This window comes from Platichthys flesus, chromosome 15, assembly GCF_949316205.1.
Source record: "Platichthys flesus chromosome 15, fPlaFle2.1, whole genome shotgun sequence".
Classification (NCBI taxonomy): Eukaryota; Metazoa; Chordata; class Actinopteri; order Pleuronectiformes; family Pleuronectidae; genus Platichthys; species Platichthys flesus.
In genome coordinates this window covers 8,192,409-8,212,479 of record NC_084959.1, presented here as the reverse complement: position 1 = coordinate 8,212,479, position 20,071 = coordinate 8,192,409, and the positions used below count along the sequence as shown (strand labels likewise).

Genomic DNA, 20,071 nt, shown 5'->3' with positions numbered 1-20,071 from the left:
CGCATTTAGAGACAGACTTTCACATCTCTTGACATCTGCCGTGATCTGAGGAGCGCTTCAGAAAATCTTCTAATCACATGTAACCATGGGCAACAGTACATCTTTAGAAACAAACACAGTCACTGTCATTAATTCACGATGGAAGAGCTGCAAAGCTTTTAAAGGAGTAAACCTGCTTTGTTTTGGGGCCACTTTCATTGTCTGGAGAGTCGAGAGGCTTCGGCTGTGAGGATAAGACAGACATTCTTCTTGTTAGACCTGACCTGACCTGATTGGCCAAACTAGTATATGCAGATTCCAGTGCAATGCTCTGCGGAGGTTAGCGGGCCATTAAGTTTCCCACTCTGCACCCGTGGAACAAAATTCACAAAATACAACCTTTAATTCCTTTCCTTCAAAATGAGTGTACCTTTTATTTTGTTGTGTGGAGACGTGGAAAGACATCAGGGAACAGCAGGATTAAAACCCATCTCCTCATACCTCCTTCCACCTGTCTCTTTTTCACTTACAGCCACCTGCTCTATTCATAGATTGTTATTACGATTAAAGGATTCCTATTTGACATTTGAATCAAAGGAATACGCGGCACAGGACAGGACTAAGCTTGATTAAAGATCCGCAGCTGTCAAGGATGCTGAGCAGTTTGCAAAGTCTGAAAAACACATCATCATCATAGCACACGGGCATGTATGACATTCGTCTCCATCCGAGCCTCGGTAATGTGATTATTAAAGCACTACCATGCCGCAATGGCTTTTTATGGGAAAGCAAATGCAATAACCTCTTTGACAACATCATACACCTTTGCCAGGCTTGTGTTGTTTGATCACTGAACCTGGAAATAACCTGACGATCTGCTTCACTGCGGCGCGCAAGGTAATGTTTGTTCGTCACTCGGTCTATTCACTGCGAAATGACACTTTCAGTAGATGTGCTTTCACGGTCTCTGTCCAGACGTCTCCGACCGCCTCTGTGCAATAAGCACCAATAAGTGCGTCCTAAAACTTTTGGAGTAATGTGCCGACGAGTGAACTTGTGACTCGAGCCGGGGGAAAGCAAACGCAGGAGAGATCTCGGAACGAATGATCAATGCTGGGAGTCTGTGCGTGTGATCGAGGGAGAGATAGTCGACATCGAAGCACGCAAAGTGAGCAGTTCAGTAAATAAAGAGGCCCTAAATTGACATTTCATTAATTTGTCATTATTTATACTGTCGTCCTCCCGCCTGTCATTAGTTCCCTCTTCCTCTCTGGCCTCCTTTCGACCCTGTTTCTCTTCGTCATCTCCACTCCACCTATTATCCTATTAGTCTTCACAATCTCGTCCCTTCATTTCGGTCCCTTTATTCCCTTTCTGCTAGTGCACATCTCCCCCGTCTTCTTTCCTACCTCCGCAGTGGTCAGCTGCCGAGTGACTCAGATGTTTCCCCGATGTCTGCGGCCGCTCTTCGACCTCATCTGCAGTAAACCAGTGTCCCATAAACACATGGATGCGACGATACAGGAAGGAGCAGGACAGATGACAGCTAGACAAACGGGGCATTAGTCATTCTCGTGAGCCCTCGTGGGCTCTCTTGCCCTTTTAAAGAGTTGTGTCGTGTTCTGATTTACATTCCAAACCAGCTCTGTATTTATTTATTTGCCTCTGTAGGAAATAGGTATTGAGGCGGATCTGAGGCTCGGTGAGAGTACTGAGTGGATTATTGGCCAGCACATCTTCGTCACGTATCACTTTTCAACTTTGCAGATTTTTAAATTGCACATATCAGCGTTTCACCTTGTTGATATATTCATTTTAATTCAATATTCTTTATGTGTTATTACATATGTACCCTAATGATCCCCATTATCTATTGGAAAAGACACCACTTAAGTCTCAAAGCATTGATAAAGGCACAGATAGGTAGTCTACTGCTGCTTTATAGTGCTTGCAGTCCTTTGAGTGTATTCTTTTCCATTAAACCATCCTTCTGCTCTGTCAATGCAGGATCTGTACCCCTGGCATGTGAGCAAGACTGGAAAGCCCATGACAGCATTGATGTATCAGCTCACATGATTGACCGAGGCCTCAAATCATCAGATGCTCGGGCAGCTCTCTTGTATCTTGGGATTCAAAGGTCCACTGCACAGGCGCAGCAACTGTGAGGGGGTTAACTGTAGCTAGGAGGGGGAAACCACAACATCCATCTGTTATCTATACTGCTTATCCATTGAGGGTCGCAGAGGGGCCGGAGACAGTCTGTGACAGAGCTGAAATACGGATACAATCATTCACACTCTCAATCTCACCCACAGCTCTCCCCAAAGGCTGGCCTTCCTATTTATATTGCGCTTTCTTCCATTTGTTGTGTCTATAATGATACTGGAGAGAGAAATCAAACACAACTCAAATTATGTTTTAGTTCTCTGTATTTTAGTACCTGGCTTCACCAAAAATAAAAAAGTGAAATCAGAGCCAAGCATTCTCATAAAGACGATTCAACCAACTTATCTGTCAATCCATGATCTATAAGACTTACCCATCAAGGGCTGTAGAGAGGGTGACCTGAAGCCGACCCCAGCTGGGGGAGAGGACATGTGTCCAGCGTACAACAAACAGAGACAAATAACCATTCACACTCACGTTCACACCTATAAAGGGCCTCCAGTTGACCTAACCCCAATCTGCATGTCTTCAGGCAGACAGGGAAAACAAACAAACATACAAATGCTACACAGAATGACCCCGGCCAAGGGATTCGAGCTGGGAACCTTTGAGGCAACAGTGCCAACCCCTGCTCCATCCTGACGCGTAGCCCAGTCAAGCGAATAGTTACATTACTCATATGCGACGGGAGAGAAATTCGCCCTGCCGTTACCACATCATTAAATCGGACTTGGCACTGATCCTTGTTCAACGAGATAACGACAGCTGATAACCACCACAGAGGGAATTGGGAAATGAAGTGCCTGCTATTCAAATGCAGGGCAGTTCTCTCACACAGTGCAAGTGCGGCTTTGGGAAATCCCATTAGCGACAAAAGACTTGGGAGGCTCGCAGAGGTAGGACACTTCCACTGCAGAGAATATACGTCTCTGAGATAATAAATCATCAGGCAGAGAGGAGGTGGTCTGACAGCAGTGTGCAGAGAGCTCTAGTGTGTGCATCCAGGTACAAAACACAGCCACGGTTTGTTCAGGAAACTGAGGGACTGAGGGGGGGAGGGGGGATTCTTTAAGGCTTTTGTGACATTTAGTTAAGCATGAAAAGTTTTGCGTCTCTGGAGACCAGGCATAGAAATAATGCAAACTGTTTACACAAGGCCATGGGAAGTTTGCCGTGAGAAAATAAACATGAACCAAATATATGTCTGTGAATAAAAACAGATTCTTAGAATGAAAAATAGAGCAGGAGGCATCAAGGAAGAGATTATGTGATTTGGGTAAGATCTAACAGGAAAGGTTAACGTCTGTGGCCATGAAAAAATGTAATTTCTTTGATTACTCTCAGGAAACTGTATAATTACTGCAGCTCAACTGCACGGTAATTTCCTCTTGGAAGAGTTTTGGCTGCAGTGAATGATCATCCTCATCATCTCTGCCACATGCTTTGCTCTGAGCAACCGGACCTGCAGCTCTCACTGTGGTCAAAGGAACTCGAAGCTACTCAGGTTTGGTCTATGATTTCTTGATTATGTTTGCACGGTGAAAGAACCCAGGACTATCACACTTCAGAGCGGGAGAGTAAAGGTCTTCGAGCATCTTCAGTTATTCATATGCGAGCCGTGTTCAACACCTTGATAAAGTGCTCATACACGTCCAATGCATGCAAAATGGCCAAGGACCACTCTCTCTTACACTCTGCACGAGCTCTGCATTCTGCATGAGCTTCAGTCCCTGCCAAGTTTGAACTGTATTAACCGATATGTCCTTTTCTCTAAATGTTTAGCCACATCAACATGACACAACGTTTCATGATTTGCAGCTTGTCAGGCCAGTATTTAAATGTATAAATCACCTGATGTTTTTTGACCAGTTGTCTAACTAGTCACAACAGATCTTAACCCGAATCATAACATTTTAAATATTTTTTTTACATTTACAGCCACCTTTCAAGCCCTTAAACAAATCAAAACGTAAATAAAAGTATTATTTGTTATGCCATTTCTATTGTATTCTTTTTAATTGTTTTTTATTAGTAAGGTAGTTTATTTCCAACTATTGTTATGGAAAATGACAGGAAAACGTCAGTGGCAGTGTTGAGCACGAGCATCGTTTTTAATTTGCTATCGCATTGAAACTTGAGAAGCAAACCAAAGTGACCTGAATTGAAGTTTTGAATCACTACTTTACAGCAGTTAATGGGTTTCTTTTAAAGCAGTTACAATGCTTTCAATTTCTAACTGGCCGTCTCATGCACAGTACTTCTCAGGACAGCAGTTTGTCTAAATGAAATAGACGCCTTAATACACATGCAATTTTTCTGGATTAAATGTCTTAATTGCTGAATTAGTAAGATAATTAATCATGTTTTGCCAGATAATAAAAACACAATTACCCCAACAGCAGGGCTGGACTGGCCATCTGGGACAGCAGGAGTTTTCCCTGTTGGCCGGTTGACCCACTGGGGCAATAGTTACTGAAGCAACATGAATTTGATAAGACTACAACAAGTTTTCATTATCCTGATTAAAGCGACCATTTGGCTTCTTGTGTGACACAAGGTTACATTAATAAATTTGTCTTATTCCACTCATCAACTTGACTGTTATGCATTTCTGCCTTTTCTTCTTCTAACTATGCTGCCTTTACAAAGGCAGCCAGCTGTAAATACCAGAATTATCATGATAAAACACAGATTCTTGCTGAAACTGATTCACGGAAAACACACCATACATTCAGTGGTGACGACAACACAACACACGGTAAGAAAGGGGGATTTGAGGCTCATAGTCAGAACCGAAAGCAATTTTCTTGCTTTCACCAATAACCAGCTAGACTAGGAATACGGTTAAAAATTCAAGGCAGACAGATGAGCTGAGGATGTGCTCGGTGACCTTGCCTGAAGGCATCAACAGCAACAAGCTGAGTGGAACACGAGGAAAAACTTTTTCCCTGTGTGATGTTCACATCAGTCAAGATATTAAACGTGTTCTAATTTCCTCTGCTGCAATTTTCCAGCTCCAGATTGTTTCCCATACCTCTGCATGGGTCGTGTCGGGTTAAAGAAATGCTGGTTAGTTTCTAAACAACATTTCTATAACACTACACAACCATTGCGTCCTCTTTAATGGCTTAATGAGCCAAGAGTCCAGGCCTCTATGTGGTACATTTTGACCTGGAGGCAGAAATGTACTGAATATATAAATATGCACCATGCTAAGGGAGGATGATGTCAGATTCATGAAGAGACTGATACTTCCGTCAGCAAGCAGTTGCATTAGAATGACGAGGTAACATCTAATATGTTTGATATGAAGTAAGAGCAAAAAGCCTGTTGAAAGAACTGAATGTTTGATAATGTGGACGACGTGGATTCAGTTCTCTGATGCTGTGAAAGACGTGTAAGACGCCAAGATTAACAGCTGAGGTTCCTCATATTTGGTTGGGGAGGTGTATCGTCAGGACCTCGATACGACGACTCCCGTCCATGATCACTACTTTGGAAATGGCAGCGCCCCCATGAAGGAAATCTGGGCTTAGTTTTTGTGCAATGGAAGGAGCTGGGCATACATTGTCCACCTTTATATTTCTTAGTTCTCTCGCCCCTCTAAAGACCTAAGGGAGTGTCTCTGAAAGTGTCTAACCATCCAACCAAAACATACCTTCTTTCCATCGACACCTTAGCTGAACAGTGCATGTTTGAGTTCGTACCAGTGGATTTCAGTGGGATCGAAGTGCCCTTCCTTCACAGTCTTACAACTGGTAGCACTGCCTTTGGGATTCCAAAGCCATGCAGAGCATATTGAATCAATAAATTGTGTTTTTTCCCTCTTATAGCCGGTATCTTCATGTCTCCAAAGATTAGGAATTGATTTAGGTTCAAAACCGCCAACCATGTGCCTTCTGCCATGACAATGTTACATTCGAGACATGTAGAACTGGAGGATCCATATGGATTTTTTTTGACGGTCCACCAAGCCACCAATGAGGCGGCTCACCAGGATTTATCCAAGTATTCCCAAAGCTCGATATACCAATGATTTAGCAAGAAGCTAGCCTCATTTTATTTCCACCAGAAAATTCTTCAACAGCTTTGAATGTAAGATTGTGACAGGAAGCTCTGCAACAGGTCCTGAGCCCTCTCACGGAACATTGAGTTGGGTCGGTGGTGAAAGCTCAGAGATCATCTCTTCACTGGAGGCGCTGCAGCCTTGTTAGCTGATTTGCCAAAAGTCAAAAAGATAATGCCGACAGTGGCAGTGGAAACAGGCTCGGAAGACAACACGTACCTATTACAAACTTTTAAGTACACACAACAAACTCGTTGGCACATTTCTTGTTAACTCATCCTACAGATTTAGCAACATTTGCATTTTTTTGTCCACCTGATGAATTTAACTTCTATATTGATTCCTCTTTTTACCATGACCATTTATATAAGTCGGTTAACCTCGGTACAGGTTTCTACCAGCTCCTCACGGACAATCCGGACTCTTTAGCTGAAAGCAACTGCTTGTTGAAGACGTTTATTAAACTAAACCCCCCCCCCAACAAAACACCCTGAAAATGTCTGAATTAGCCCATGTGAGAGCATAGCAGGAACATGTCCACAAAATTCATAGCATCTGAGTTGTACATTTTTGGGCATTTTTAGATATAATGAAACATTAATTCTGAATTAAACAGAGTTACCATACATGAGGAAGACAACAGGATTCTAGACATTTTAGCAATTAAAACCAATATCGAGAATTACAAAAAAAGTTGCAGGGACAGCAGAGACTGGATCAGAACTTAAATGTCACTCTGCTCTACTTTAGTGTGCATCCACTCGCCTGAATGCTCTGGACATTTTGTTGTGAACAGGTGTGACCCAGACAATGTCCTGCTGCTCATCTGTGGAAGGCAAACTCCGGCTAATGTCCCTGCACAATGCTCTGGACATTTCACACAGTTCATGTCTGAAAAAGGCTTACGAGAGCCAAACTGAAATTCTGCATGAGAGTCGAGTGTGTGGATATCGACAAGCAACCGCTGTCACATACAAGAACACATGTGTTTTTTAACTTAGAAGAACAATGGGCAAAAATTTAGCCTGGATATGTCAATACTCAGTTTCCATCAGGTTCAGGCGAAGTTGTGGATCTTCAGTACACAAATATTTCCTACTGTTCGCTGTTCTTCTTTCAAAGTCGACCACATTTCCCCTTATTCTTTGGGTTTGCTGAAGGCTGATTTGTTGACTCACTGTCTCTTTTTATTCTTCAAGTGCACAGCTGGAGCCGCCAGTTTGTGCTGACAACGGCAGAAAGCAGAGAGAAACCTAATTGAAACTGGAGGCAGCAGGATCATCAGCAGGATGACTATGAAGAGGCCGAACCATTGAATAAAGCAAGCGGTTATCAGGCATGTGAATTATCGACTGCTTTCCACATCCGTCTAATTTGAAATAAAATTAAGGAATTTTCTTAGAGTATTTGTAAATATAATACAAGCGACTCCATTAGATACTTTATTATTTTAATTAACTTTTTTATTAGTTTATGAAATTACCTTGATGTACTTTTGCAAGCTGCAGCTTTAACCTGTAACACACTGGATTTATCAGTGCTGTAAAAAATGATTTGCAAAGGATATGTTAGTTAAAAACTTTAAATGCAACTTTGTGCAAATTAATCGTTTGAGAAATCACACGTTGCAAAATCTGAGGTCAAATTTAGTTTTGCAGTGACAACGCAAAAAACAATATTCGGCTCAAGCTAAGGTAAGTATGGACCAAGGGAAAATGGGCGAGCTGATGTAACTTGAGAGACCATGTATTAGCATTGTGACGATAATGAGAAGTGGAAGAGGCACCTGGGGTTTTCAATGCAAACCAGGCTCAGAGCGCGGATACAGCCGAGACACAGCAGACGAGAGGCACAGCGGAGTGTGCTCATGAATAAAACAGAGTATCATAACAAGAGAGTCAAACTTTACTCCTTAAAACCTGAGTTTACAGATGCAGAATGTTTTTCCTCTGCCCTGAGACTGACAGGACCTGAAACATTTTTGTTTTGTCCTTGTCACTTCATAAGTTGTAAGACTATAATAATAAAGAAAAAGCTTCTGGGCAGCTGCCATTAATCAATCAATCAATCAAACAAACGATCAAATTGTTTAGTATAGCCCATGTTCACAAATCACAATTTGTCTCATAGGGCTTTAACAAGGTGTGACATCCTCTGCCCTGGTGCAATAGATGTCACGTGAAAAGGAGAACAACAGAAAGATAAGGGTATTTGCACAATTGATTAGAATAAACACTTTGTAGCATAATGGAAGGTAATTGAATTGATGGATTAAGTAAAGCTTTTATTTTTTATGTCTCCTTTGGGAAAATGCAGATGGATCTACATTCTTCATTTTGCAGCCCTCCGTGCTGCAGCTCATCCAGAATGCAGCAGGAGGGCCACTCAACTAGAATTAGCTCTAATTATGACAAAATGTATTATTCAGCGAACCTTAATAGCATTAATAGCCTTTTAATTTGAAAGAACACCTACTTGTATTAACTCCCTCTAAAAGAAATGGACTTCCTAATGGTTTACTATTTTACTGCGAGAGTGAAACAGCCTTCTTGCCGTAATGAAAAATGCCTGAGTTGATTCATTCCATGATGAGATGAAGCACTTCACACCAGAGGGAGCGTGAGTCACTCCACTGCTTGGGGGAAGGAGAAGAAGAAAAGGAGACAGGAGGAGACTTAGAGGAGAAGGATAAAGAGTAAAGGGAAGGAAGTCAAGGGTGCGTTTGGAAAGAGAAAGAGAAAGAGGACACGAGAGAGGAGGAGACGAGAGGACAGGTTGGGTTTTGGCTTCAGAGGGAAGTCATTAAAGGTAATTTCGTCTAAAGATGCGACAGCACAGACGCGTTTTTGATTTCAAAGTTTTTGTTCTGAGAAAGTTGTAACAGGATTTTTTTTTCATATTGATAAAGGTGGGCAGGTGGGGCGAGCTCCTTGCAGACAGACCTGTGAACTTGCATGTCACCTTGACAAACTAGTTTAATTTGTTAATTCAAAAATGCAAACAAACAAAAAGACAAGACAAACAGTTTGTCATGTCAGAATCATATTAGTAAACCTGATAAAACAGGATCAATTTTGGAAATGTATCGGGAATAATAAGAACTGATTATTGGGGGGAAAAGTTTGAACTCCTGCATGCGACCCAGAAAATAGGCAGGTGTTGTAAAGTTTTTGTCGAGCTTCCGGAGAAACTCGGCTGAAGAGACAGATGAAGGTTTTCATGCAATTCAACCCTGAACTAATGGCTTAAAAATCACTCACAGTCAAATTATTAAGGATGACAGATTGGGTTCTGTTAGAGGGAAGGAGTCTTTTGTTCATGGCTCCAAACGGAGACACTTACCAGAATTACAGCATTCAAAAACTAGGATTAATCCGGTTCCTCAAAGAAAGGGTCTGAGTCACTCTTTGCTCCTTAAGACTTTATGACATTTCGTCGTTACAATTGTTCAAGCGTTGCAATGCTCCAGCCTAATCAGTGAAAGAGATCAAAAAGCCCCGGCTCCTCAGTGGTTGAATAACGTCGGAAGTTGCTGTCAAAATGGCCTCTGAGAGTTTACTGGAAGGCACAGAGGTAAAGATGAAGCTCAAAAAGACAAGATGCAGTAAGATTAATAAAGTGAGACCCTGGTTCCAAGGATTTCAGAGGAACGATATGTCAGGAAAAGTTTAAAGCTGTGGGAGAAGATTTAAGACGAGTTCTGTGTATTTTCACCCACATTGCAAAGAGGGTTTTTCTGTCTCTTACAATGTTTTTTCCAAGTAACAAATGTTTGTATCTAATCAGAAACCGACAAGTATCAACGATGAGTCATCACCTCTGCCAGGGAGGTTGTGTTTTCATTGGTGCTTCTTTGTTTGGTTGTCTGTCATCAGAATTTCAGAGAGGTCGGACATGATCCCAAAGAACAGAATCTATTTTGGAGCAGACCCGGATGACATTTTTTACTTTCTTTAACATGGTGAGATTCAGTGTTATCCTCTGAAGAGGAGTGCATACCTCCACCAAAGAGGTTATGTTTCCAGCCCTGTCTGCTTGTTGGTTTGCTTGTCAGTGGCCTTAGTGGAGGTATGTGGCCTTAGTGGCAGTATTCCACTTTCATATGTTAATAACAACCAAAACTTGAATTATGTAAACGTATCAAAGGCCCAAATCTAACAATATTAAAAACAAATCGTTATTTCCTGTTTTCAATGGGTTAATACAATAGTAGGAAGGGCAGCTGAAATAATGTCTTAAGCATCGGGGCAGGAGGAAGAGATTTGGACCCTTAAAAATGTCTGACCAAAGCAGCCAATCAAGTTCGCCCTTCCAATTAAACTTGATTAATCACTTAATGTGTCCATAATAGCCAATTATTCACATGATGGTGGTGATAGTGAGATTGTGTAATGAGCGCATGCTATTAGATACTCAAACCTTTGTCTCTGGTGGGTTTTGTGTAGAGCCACGTCTGTCTGGGGGGAAATCCCTCAGATTAGAATTCAGATTCATCAGCGACTGAGCAGGGCTCCAGTTTGCAGAGAGGAGGCTGCCTGCTGCTCCTGTTAACTTAGGACTGAGCCAATGAGCTGACCGAGAGCTGGTGTGGTTACATAAGCACATTACTGCCCGTGCATGCATGCAAGCACACACTCCACACACGCACACACACACACACACACACACACTCCATATACAAACACACACAAACGGGAACAACGCAGTGTTGCATTTTGCTGCCTGCATCTATCATTAACCTTGACTGTATTTCCACTGTGACCCCCCCCCCCACACACACACACACTCCTGCCCTCTCTCTCCCTCTCCCTCTCCCTCTCTCTCCCTCTCTCTCTCTCTCTCTCTCTCTCTCTCTCTCTCTCTCTCTCTCTCTCTCTCTCTCTCTGGCCGGATCAGGAGAGGTTAACTATCAATACGCTGGGCTGATGAGGAATGTGCCAGCGTGTCACAAGTGCTAGTCTCTGTTCGTTTTCACAGATCTTTCCCATCATTTAGATGCATGCGGCTGCAGTTTTTCATGGCGTAGCGTCACGCTGGGCACTCACAGGATTGTCAGTCATGTCACCATATGCTGTACCAATTAAAATGATTACAAACCCACATTTAGATCTCAGGCTTTAGTGAATTTATGTCTTTTTCGCGACAACTTGTGCCAAATAAAACCCATTAAACCTGATGGGAAATATGCCTCGCAATTCACTTTATTAAAAATATAGAGTGTCCATGGAGTAGATAGACAGTTTGTTGCTAATCAGTTGACATGGTAGGTTTGTGTTAAAGCCCTAATGCACTACAATAAATCTATTCTGTAAAGATCTGTCTCAAAGTAAGGCGTTGAAATGTGAGCCTGAATGCTTATTTATCACGGAGTCCCAGTGATCCACCACCTAACCTGTCACCTGCCTCTCGCCCAATGTCAGCTGGGACTCGCTCCAGCAGCTAACCCCCTGCACGAACCTCCAAGGATAAGTGGTGTAGATAATGGATGGATGTTTTCAAACCTTATCAGGGTTACTCCTTTTCTTTCACCCTCAAATACTGAATTTAAACATCTCTCCGCCGCCGTGATTCAGTGACTAACAGGGCGGCTATAAAATGTAACACCTCACCAGGACATTTAAAAGTATAAAATACACCAACCATTGGATCTAGTCCATTCAGAGGGCACAGGTTCACTCAACACAAACTAAAAAACCAGTACATCTGAATTTGAACCAGTCATGGAGTTCGTAAACAAACGCTTTCTGGCAGCAGAGTGCGGGGCTGTGACGCAGAGGCGATACAGCTTGAGAGGCCGAGTAAATCACAGACCCACTCTCAGTTCTGGCTGCCATTTTGTTGGTGTAAACAAAATCAAAAGCCGTTTGTACTTCCGACTGTCATCACCGTTTGGAATGTGCGTGTGAGTGTAATTCATTGGATCCGTGTGATAAACAAAATGATTGATTGCACAAAAACCACTCCACACACAGTGTAGATCTACATCTCGTATTCATTTAGTGTCAGACAGCAGGAGGAGGAGATATTCTTTCCCTTTCAACAAACTAACAGCACTGATTGAGTTGTTCAAGCTCTTAAATTTGATTTTTATATTATTCCTGACGGTGTGTGTGTATGTGCGTGTGTGTTAGAGAGAGAGCTGAAATCAAACAGAGGTTAGTTAAAGCTGCACTGGAGCTTCCAAAGCGGCAGGTTCATCCAAGTGCTTAGTATTTCACCTCAGTGTGTTTTTTCCTGACTTTTCCACTTTCTGTTTGTGAGAATAATTTTGAGGTAAATTCCCCTCTTTCAATAAATTGCCCCTCACTTAGAACTGCCCGTTCCAGACCTGGCTGTTGGAAATGGGTCGATTGCTCAGGCCTGTGGTGATGATGGTTGCAGCTTTCTTTCAGAAACTGTGAAGTGATTGAGCCGGGGCGATTTAAGACCTGCTGCGGGACTCGGTCCACAGAACCCTGAAGCTGCACCCCCGCTGCTGCATTAAGTTGACTGAAGCTGGACTCAGTGTGCAGAACCAGCATCAGTTGTTGACGCTGCTGTCATGAAAGGGCCTGTGAGCCATGGTTGCTGTGATGGACAACGTCACTTACATTAATGAGTCCCAGCCGTCGCTGCTTCAGAGCGCCGGGGGTCTGTTGATTGAAGTTTATCGATGAATCGTGTCCGAATCGCACCATGTTTGACATTACACTTTCTTGGGCCCTTAATGATGCTTGTGCCAAAGTATGGAGCTGATATAATGAGCAGTCCTTGAGTTCTGCTAGACAGAGACAGACAGAGACTTCTGGAGTTACTAGATACAAGACTGTCCCTTACTTAGAACATTTAAAGCAGACTGTGCTGAGACTGGGCCTTGGAGAAAGTAACACCCTCACCACACCTTAGTTTACTTCACTTCTTTCATTGAGTTTCTGGATGCCTATATGAGCCTATATTATTCCATTTAACGACTGTATTATAATTACACCAAACATATTAAATAAGTCTATTCCGAGATATGTATTGGTTTCTGACTGGGAAAATGAGAAAAAGAAATAACACCATCAAATAATATATCTCTGAACCATCTCTTGAACCAAATCCCCAACATTTAGGCTGTTTAAAGTGATCTCATCTCGACCTACTAATGAAGTAATTAATATAACAAACAGTTTTACTTCCACCATGAAAATGTTTGAACCCGCTGCAGGGGAGACCCGCCTCCCACTTTAAAATGCTCTGACTAGAGCAAATGCACATATGTGTGAAATGGGATTAAGCTAATTTGATCATATCTGCACGGGGTTGATTCTTACTGTGCTTGGTTCAGTGGGCATATGTAAACCAGTACTTTGAAGTATAACCTATAATGATCTTTTTTTTTTTTACCTTCAGGTTAAAACCTGATGAAACAAGCTTCTCCCTTATGATCAGTATTGCAGTCTCTGTAGGAGCAAAATAAAAAGACAGGGACCTTGTAGAGATGTGGGCTTCATCCAATTCAGATATTTACATAGATTACAATTCTGAAGTTGTTCTGGCTGATGACATTATTTCAGCCCTCGTAGATCTTAGTCCTCAAGCAGAACACATCAATAGGTACTTTTCCCTTGAATTGTCTTTAAAATGTGAACGTGTACACATCTAAGTGTGCGTTTGTGCCCGTGTTTAAGTTAACAACCGAGGTTAGGGGAGTGAGTGGAGGAAGCTTGTCAGGTTATGTAAATGCTGGGTGAAGGCAGGAACACAGCGAGGACACCACGCTCAGGGAGCTGGAAAAAAAATTGCGTCACCGTGCATGATCAATCCCCCATCGATCCCCTGCAGTGACATGATCTCCCAATACCCACTCAGTGTCACATCCAGACCCCCCCACACACACACACACACACACACCCCTCAAATAAAGACAACTCATTGAGCCCAGATGGAAAAAAAAATACATACATTTATTTATTTTACAAGAAAGGGCACATCATTTTTTTTGTACAAACCGTAAACTAAATACTGTAATAATTCTGAGGGTTATAAGCTTTGACATCACTTTCATGAATGAAACACCCAAAAACATGGAAATAAATAAATATATATATGTATATATATACATATATATATATACTGCAAATAGACAGCGAATGTTGCATCTCACTGTAAATTATAATCCCACGGCAGAGAAAACATACAGCATGTAAATTTGCTACACACATTAAGGATTCTCGAAGATAAAAAGCACTTGTGTTCATCACAACTACATTTTGAACATTATTGTACAATACTCTATCTCTGCTCTCCCATCCCTAAATACAGCCATTTCTATTTTTCGTGTGTTTTTCTTCCTCTTTTTTTACATGAAACTTTGAACTGATGTCGAGGTAGGGACTGAGTCGTTATCCTAGACAGTTGAAGTGAGCTGAAACGTCATCCTTAGAATAAAACCCACATTCCCAGGGCCTGAGAGTGTTGCCTGGGCCTTTGCGTCTTGACCCGTGCCCACCCCACCACCAAAGGAGGAGGAGGAGGGATTCTGCACTGTCAGATGTACTGACTGGGAGACCTGGTGCCCGGTGGTCATTGGAGCCTCCCCCCCCCCAAAAAAAAAAGCAACTTGTAGGGCAGCCTAGGGGGAGACGCTCCAGATCAAACAAAGCATTCTGCTTGAGGGACGGTTTCCTGCATCGCCCTGCTCGGAAATCGCACCAGTGGCAGATGGGAAGATGAGTCACTGAGTTGACAAGGTGAAAGCTCAGAGGGGGGGCGGGCGCTTTTACATGGAGTCAAAATACAGCAGAGATCATTTCAACTCTCAGCTGGAGGTACGCTTCTGTAAAAAAAAACATCTGGTAAACCTGTGAATGCCAATGATGTCAGGACGGATGACAGATTAATCTCTTCTATCATTAAAAAGTACACTCCTTCACTGCCCCCCCCCCCCCCCCCCCCCCCCGCAGACTTCGGCTTATAAAACACTGGTTAACTCACAGTATAAGCTACAGTACAGCCACATTCAGCCAAAAAAGAAAGATTTTGGCAACAGCAATAACATAAGAACAATAATGAAAACACAGCCAGGTGGGGCTTTGATTCGGTGCTCTGACTCGGAACTACAGCAATGGAGCGGTAGGCTCTGTCCGTTTAATAATAAATTCAATCTGTGTTAACATTGGGAACGCTCATCAAGTCGACAGAGGCAGCCAAGAGAAAGAGAAAAAAGGGATAGGAGGATAGAGTGCGGAGGCGGAGGGAGAAGGGGAGGAACAAATCTTCCTCAAGGCAGTTCTCTCCCATGTCCGATCCTGAAGGATTATGTGCAGTCCACAGTTCATTGCCTGTTCGAGACGGCTTGTGTTTTGGAATAATTGGGGAGGAGCTGGTGAAGAGTGAAAATGGAGGGCCGTTGAGCTGATATGGTCGAGAATTTCTAAGAGGCAATTGGCAGCACTTGTGATGGGGTGTAATGTGGCAGTGGTAATAGAAAATTTGAGTACTTGTAATTAAATCATACTAAAAAAATATAAACAACTTATTCCAGTTATTCCATAACTATTGGTTTTTGAAGCGATAGAGAGCAGCAAATGGCAGGGGCAGAGGACATGGAGGCAGAGAGGACAATGAGTTGCTTCTGTGTCACTGGCCGAGCCATGTATTGAGCTAAAAGCTTTCCCCCGCTCCGTTGCCATCTAGATAGCATTGGATTTTCCACAGCAGGAAAATCAAATGCTTCGTTCAAGACCAATTGCTTTCTATCGGATTCGTTCTTCCCTTCCCTGACGAGCAATAGGTTCACGCCTTCATGGACAAACGCAGCACAGGGTGGATGCCCAACTAACAATGGCAGAAAAAAATGCAGAGACTTAAACCAGAGCGCTAACAGTGTCCACCCCTGACAGTTATGCTCAACACGCATTGACTTTGCATTAACTTAAGCTCTGAAAAATATACACTTTAATTTCCTTCAAGCTACGAAAAAAACATTAATTTTCATATTGTATATCTTTGACAATATATATTCTGGTTCAAATTATTTAGTTAGCGATGAAAAAGTCTTGAAATCGTCCATTACAATGGCCACAAACACATAAAACTTAAATTGACTACCAACTGAAAGAAGATATAACAAATGTGTCTTTCAATATATGTTCTCGGTTTGTTGACCAGTAGCTTACGGTGGCTAATGTTAGCTTATGTTCCAAAGTCTGAGATCAATTTAAAAATATTTCTACTGCTTGGCTGCTTTAGACAATTATTCTGTCATTTTCAGTTGTCCTCATAGCAAATGCTAAGTTGTCTATCTTTTAACTCAAACTCAAATTTGAATATTTTGAATATCAATTCCAACAGTGCACAGAGTAGAAGTAAGTATAAGCAATGGAAAGTGTTGAAAACTATATAATTGAAATGTATCAGACAGCAGTAGTTTTACAGCAAATCTGTGGCAGGCACATTCATTCATAATAAGGAGTACCTTACTCAAAACTGCCTTTTTGTTAACGACTTTATTCTAACGTCAACACTTTCTGTACATGGTAATCATATATTTTAGCGCTGCGTCCTTATTTTTTAAATGCAACTGGGCAAAGACAAATCTCTGGGTGAGGAGAATCAATACAAATATGTCCATTATCTTCAAGGTATTCCTCATCATGATGAAGTTTTATCGTGGACTCCCTGCAAACAGAGCCGTCACACTGCATGCTCCACGTCCCCATCACAGCACAGCATGGATTCCAGCAGGAGCAATTTACAAAATCAGATACCTGCAAGTTTGCAAAAGGTCACTAAGTGTCATTTGGATTCCAGCTGAGCAAACTCTGCTGCTGCTCTGCTTCCTCCGTCCAAGTGCGGTAGTTTGGATGTGTACAGATTTACATTCTTTTTTAATTACGTACCGACGGCCTTCGCCAAAAATAGAATCATTAGTGCCGCTTTAAGTGGGCAGAGTAAAGGACTTAAAATGGAGGGCTGCCAGGGGAGCGAGAGAGGAGGGAGCAGGCCCGAAAGAGAGAGAGAAAACATTAAAGGAAAACTTGGCGCAGGTGTAAAGGGCCGTGCTGACTGAAGAAGTGGGGAGGAAGAGGAGGAGGAGGAAGAGAGAAGACTTTGAGAATGATTAGGAAAAAAGATCAGCAGGAGGGAGAACGGGGCTTTGCTGACAGAGCAATGGAGGGGAGAGGGCTCCAGAGATGGTCCGCAGAAGAGAAGCAAATGTGGGGGACAGAGCTAATGAAGTGAGGGAGCGAGGAAGGGAAATGGAGAAAAGTTCAGGTGAGCCCGTCCGGTCGGTCCCAGGTGGAGATGACCAAGGACGGCTCAGAATAGACTACAGAGGAGGGAGAGTTGACCTTAGAGGAGCATCTCGTTCTATGCCCAACTCTTTGTTTCTGTCTCTCACACACATCTGTCAGGCCCTGGACATTTCGAGCTCAATCAGGATTTGGATCCAGAAAATAATAGAGGGGAAAGGGGGGGGTGTAAAAATGAAATATCTTGGCTTAAGGTGAAGAACTCCATCACGTGCATCCCACCTGTTTTAGTTTGGATCAGAACATTGTAACTTTGGTGTATGAAGTCATCTTTAAAAGAATAAATAACAACTGCGATACAGGTGATTTGGTTTTGCAACAAAATCATCCATAGAAAGGTACTGAGGAGAAGTAACTGCAAAAAAACATCTTATTATACAGTACCAAAACCAGTTCACCAACATTGTTCTCGCTTCCATGAAACACATATAAAGCACCTATACCAACAAGACATTTGTTCTAATGGTTACTACATCTTGCTCGACTGTATATACTGTGTTGAAGTCCTCCCAGGACAGTGTCAGTACTGTACAGTAATGCACGTGCAGATATACACATCTTTCTCGGAATACTGTTCAAAAATGTATACATGTGCACATAGCGGGTGTTCTGCATTAATATTCACATTTTCAACATTTATCATCAAATGTGTCAATTTCATCAATAAATGCTGAGCGTATTTTGCAGATAGTTATATCCAGGATAAAGTGCCTTTACTTTTAAACATTCTGTAGGTTTTTCCATGTGGATTTTTGTCGACAGTCTTGACGTCCTGTCCCCTTTACTGTCTCAGGCATATTCTTAGAGATGTTTGTCTCTTTTGTTTCTCTTTGCTCTCCTTCCATTTAAGCGTATCACTTCCCCTTGTGTGTACATACATGCCTCGGTGTATTCCAATCTATCTTTGCCCTTGCTCAACATGACACAGCTTTATGCTGTCCGTTCTGCGTTATGGGATTGATCTTTTCCAGCGTGACCTCAGTGTCGCTGTCTAAATTCCCAGAGATGGCTGGGGACAGTATCTCCGGGGCATTGTTTACAGTCCCTACCTCGATCTCTCCCCCACATCCGTCCTTCTTCTGTAACTCCTCCTCCTGACACAGGATGCTGTGTGGAATCACGTAGTTGGCAGAATGGATGCCCTCCTTTGGGATGTGACTCTTGGGCTGATACTGGCAGTTTGGGTTCGAGGTAGGGGCACCCATGTTGTTGTTAATACTGACGATCTCGATGGCGTTGCTCCCTGGGCATAGGCGGTGGCAGCCCAGGAGGATGGAGAAGGCCTTGCGGAAGTCAGCGTTGAAGGCATAGATGATGGGGTTGAGCGAGGAGTTAGCCCAGCCAAACCACACAAACACGTCAAAGGTGGTGGGGCTGATACAGAGGAAGTCCGTGGCACCATCTGGCAAGTTGGGCTCACAGAACGGAACCATGCAGTTAAGGATGAAGAAGGGCAACCAGCAGCACACAAACACCCCCATGATGACTGAGAGTGTCTTTAAGACTTTGGTTTCTCGTTTGAACGACATTTTGAATGAGCTCTCGCTCTCTATGGACGAGCTGTTCCCCATGCTGCTGTGGCGGTTTTTGGCACTCTCTGCTGCCCGCTCCAGGGCAGATATTCTCCGTATCTGTATCTGGGCAATGCGGTAGATCCGGGTATAGGTGACGATCATAATAGCCACAGGGATGTAGAAGCTGATAAGGGACGAGGAGATGGCGTAAGTCCGATTAAGGCTGGAGTCACAGTTGTCAGGGGGAAGATCGCCGGGATAAGTTCCATTTAGCTCTGCGTAGCTAGTGGTCTGAGCTTTGTGCCAGTTTAGCTGCACAGGAATGAAGGAGATGAGGACGGACAGGGTCCATGCCACGCTGATCATCAGGCACGCCACTTTAGGGGTCATCTTGCGTTCATAGCGGAACGGGCTCGATATGGCCCAGTAGCGGTCAACACTAATCACACACAGGTTCAAGATGGAGGCAGTGGAGCACATTATGTCAAACGCCACCCAGACATTGCAGAAGGCGCCAAACGGCCAGAACCCCACGATCTCTGTCGCCGCCTTCCATGGCATAACCAGGATAGCCACCAGAAGGTCAGAGATGGCCAGAGAGATGACAAAAAAGTTGGTAACCTTTGACCTGAGGTGTCGAAACTTTGTGACAGCGGCGCACACAAGTGTGTTGCCTAGCAGCGTTGTGAAGATGAGGAGGGAGAGGAAGCATCCTGTCAGCACGCGTTTGGACGAGTCTCTCTCTGCTAGCAGCTGCTTGCCGTCTTGAACCGTTGAGTAATTCTGATCCATTGTTTATGTTACACTGCTAATAAAGTGAGAGAGGGGGTGGGTGAGGGGGGTGTCAACAGTCACCCCATCACATCCCCAGCCCGCAGCAGCTGCGCCTCTCTGGGGAAGAGTTTTAGACGGACAGCGTAGCTGGCGGAGAGGTCAACTGTCTCGGCACCAGCTCGCCCACAGACTGGCTCATCCATAGGCTCCTCGTCACCACCACCATCCTTGCAGAACGGTTGCTATAAATGTTTCAGAAATATCTTTTCCGAGATTTTCCCCACAAGAATTCC

The 20,071-nt window shown here is 43.2% G+C and overlaps 1 protein-coding gene across 1 annotated transcript; it reads right to left on the bottom strand.

Moving 5' to 3' along the window:
* Positions 1–15,138: 15,138 nt before the first annotated feature.
* On the bottom strand, positions 15,139–19,867 carry drd1b (dopamine receptor D1b). Its single transcript, XM_062405501.1, has one exon. The coding sequence runs from the start codon at positions 19,794–19,796 to the stop codon at positions 18,405–18,407; it is 1,392 nt and encodes a 463-aa protein (XP_062261485.1). The 5' UTR covers positions 19,797–19,867; the 3' UTR covers positions 15,139–18,404.
* Between the last annotated feature and the right edge of the window lie 204 nt (positions 19,868–20,071).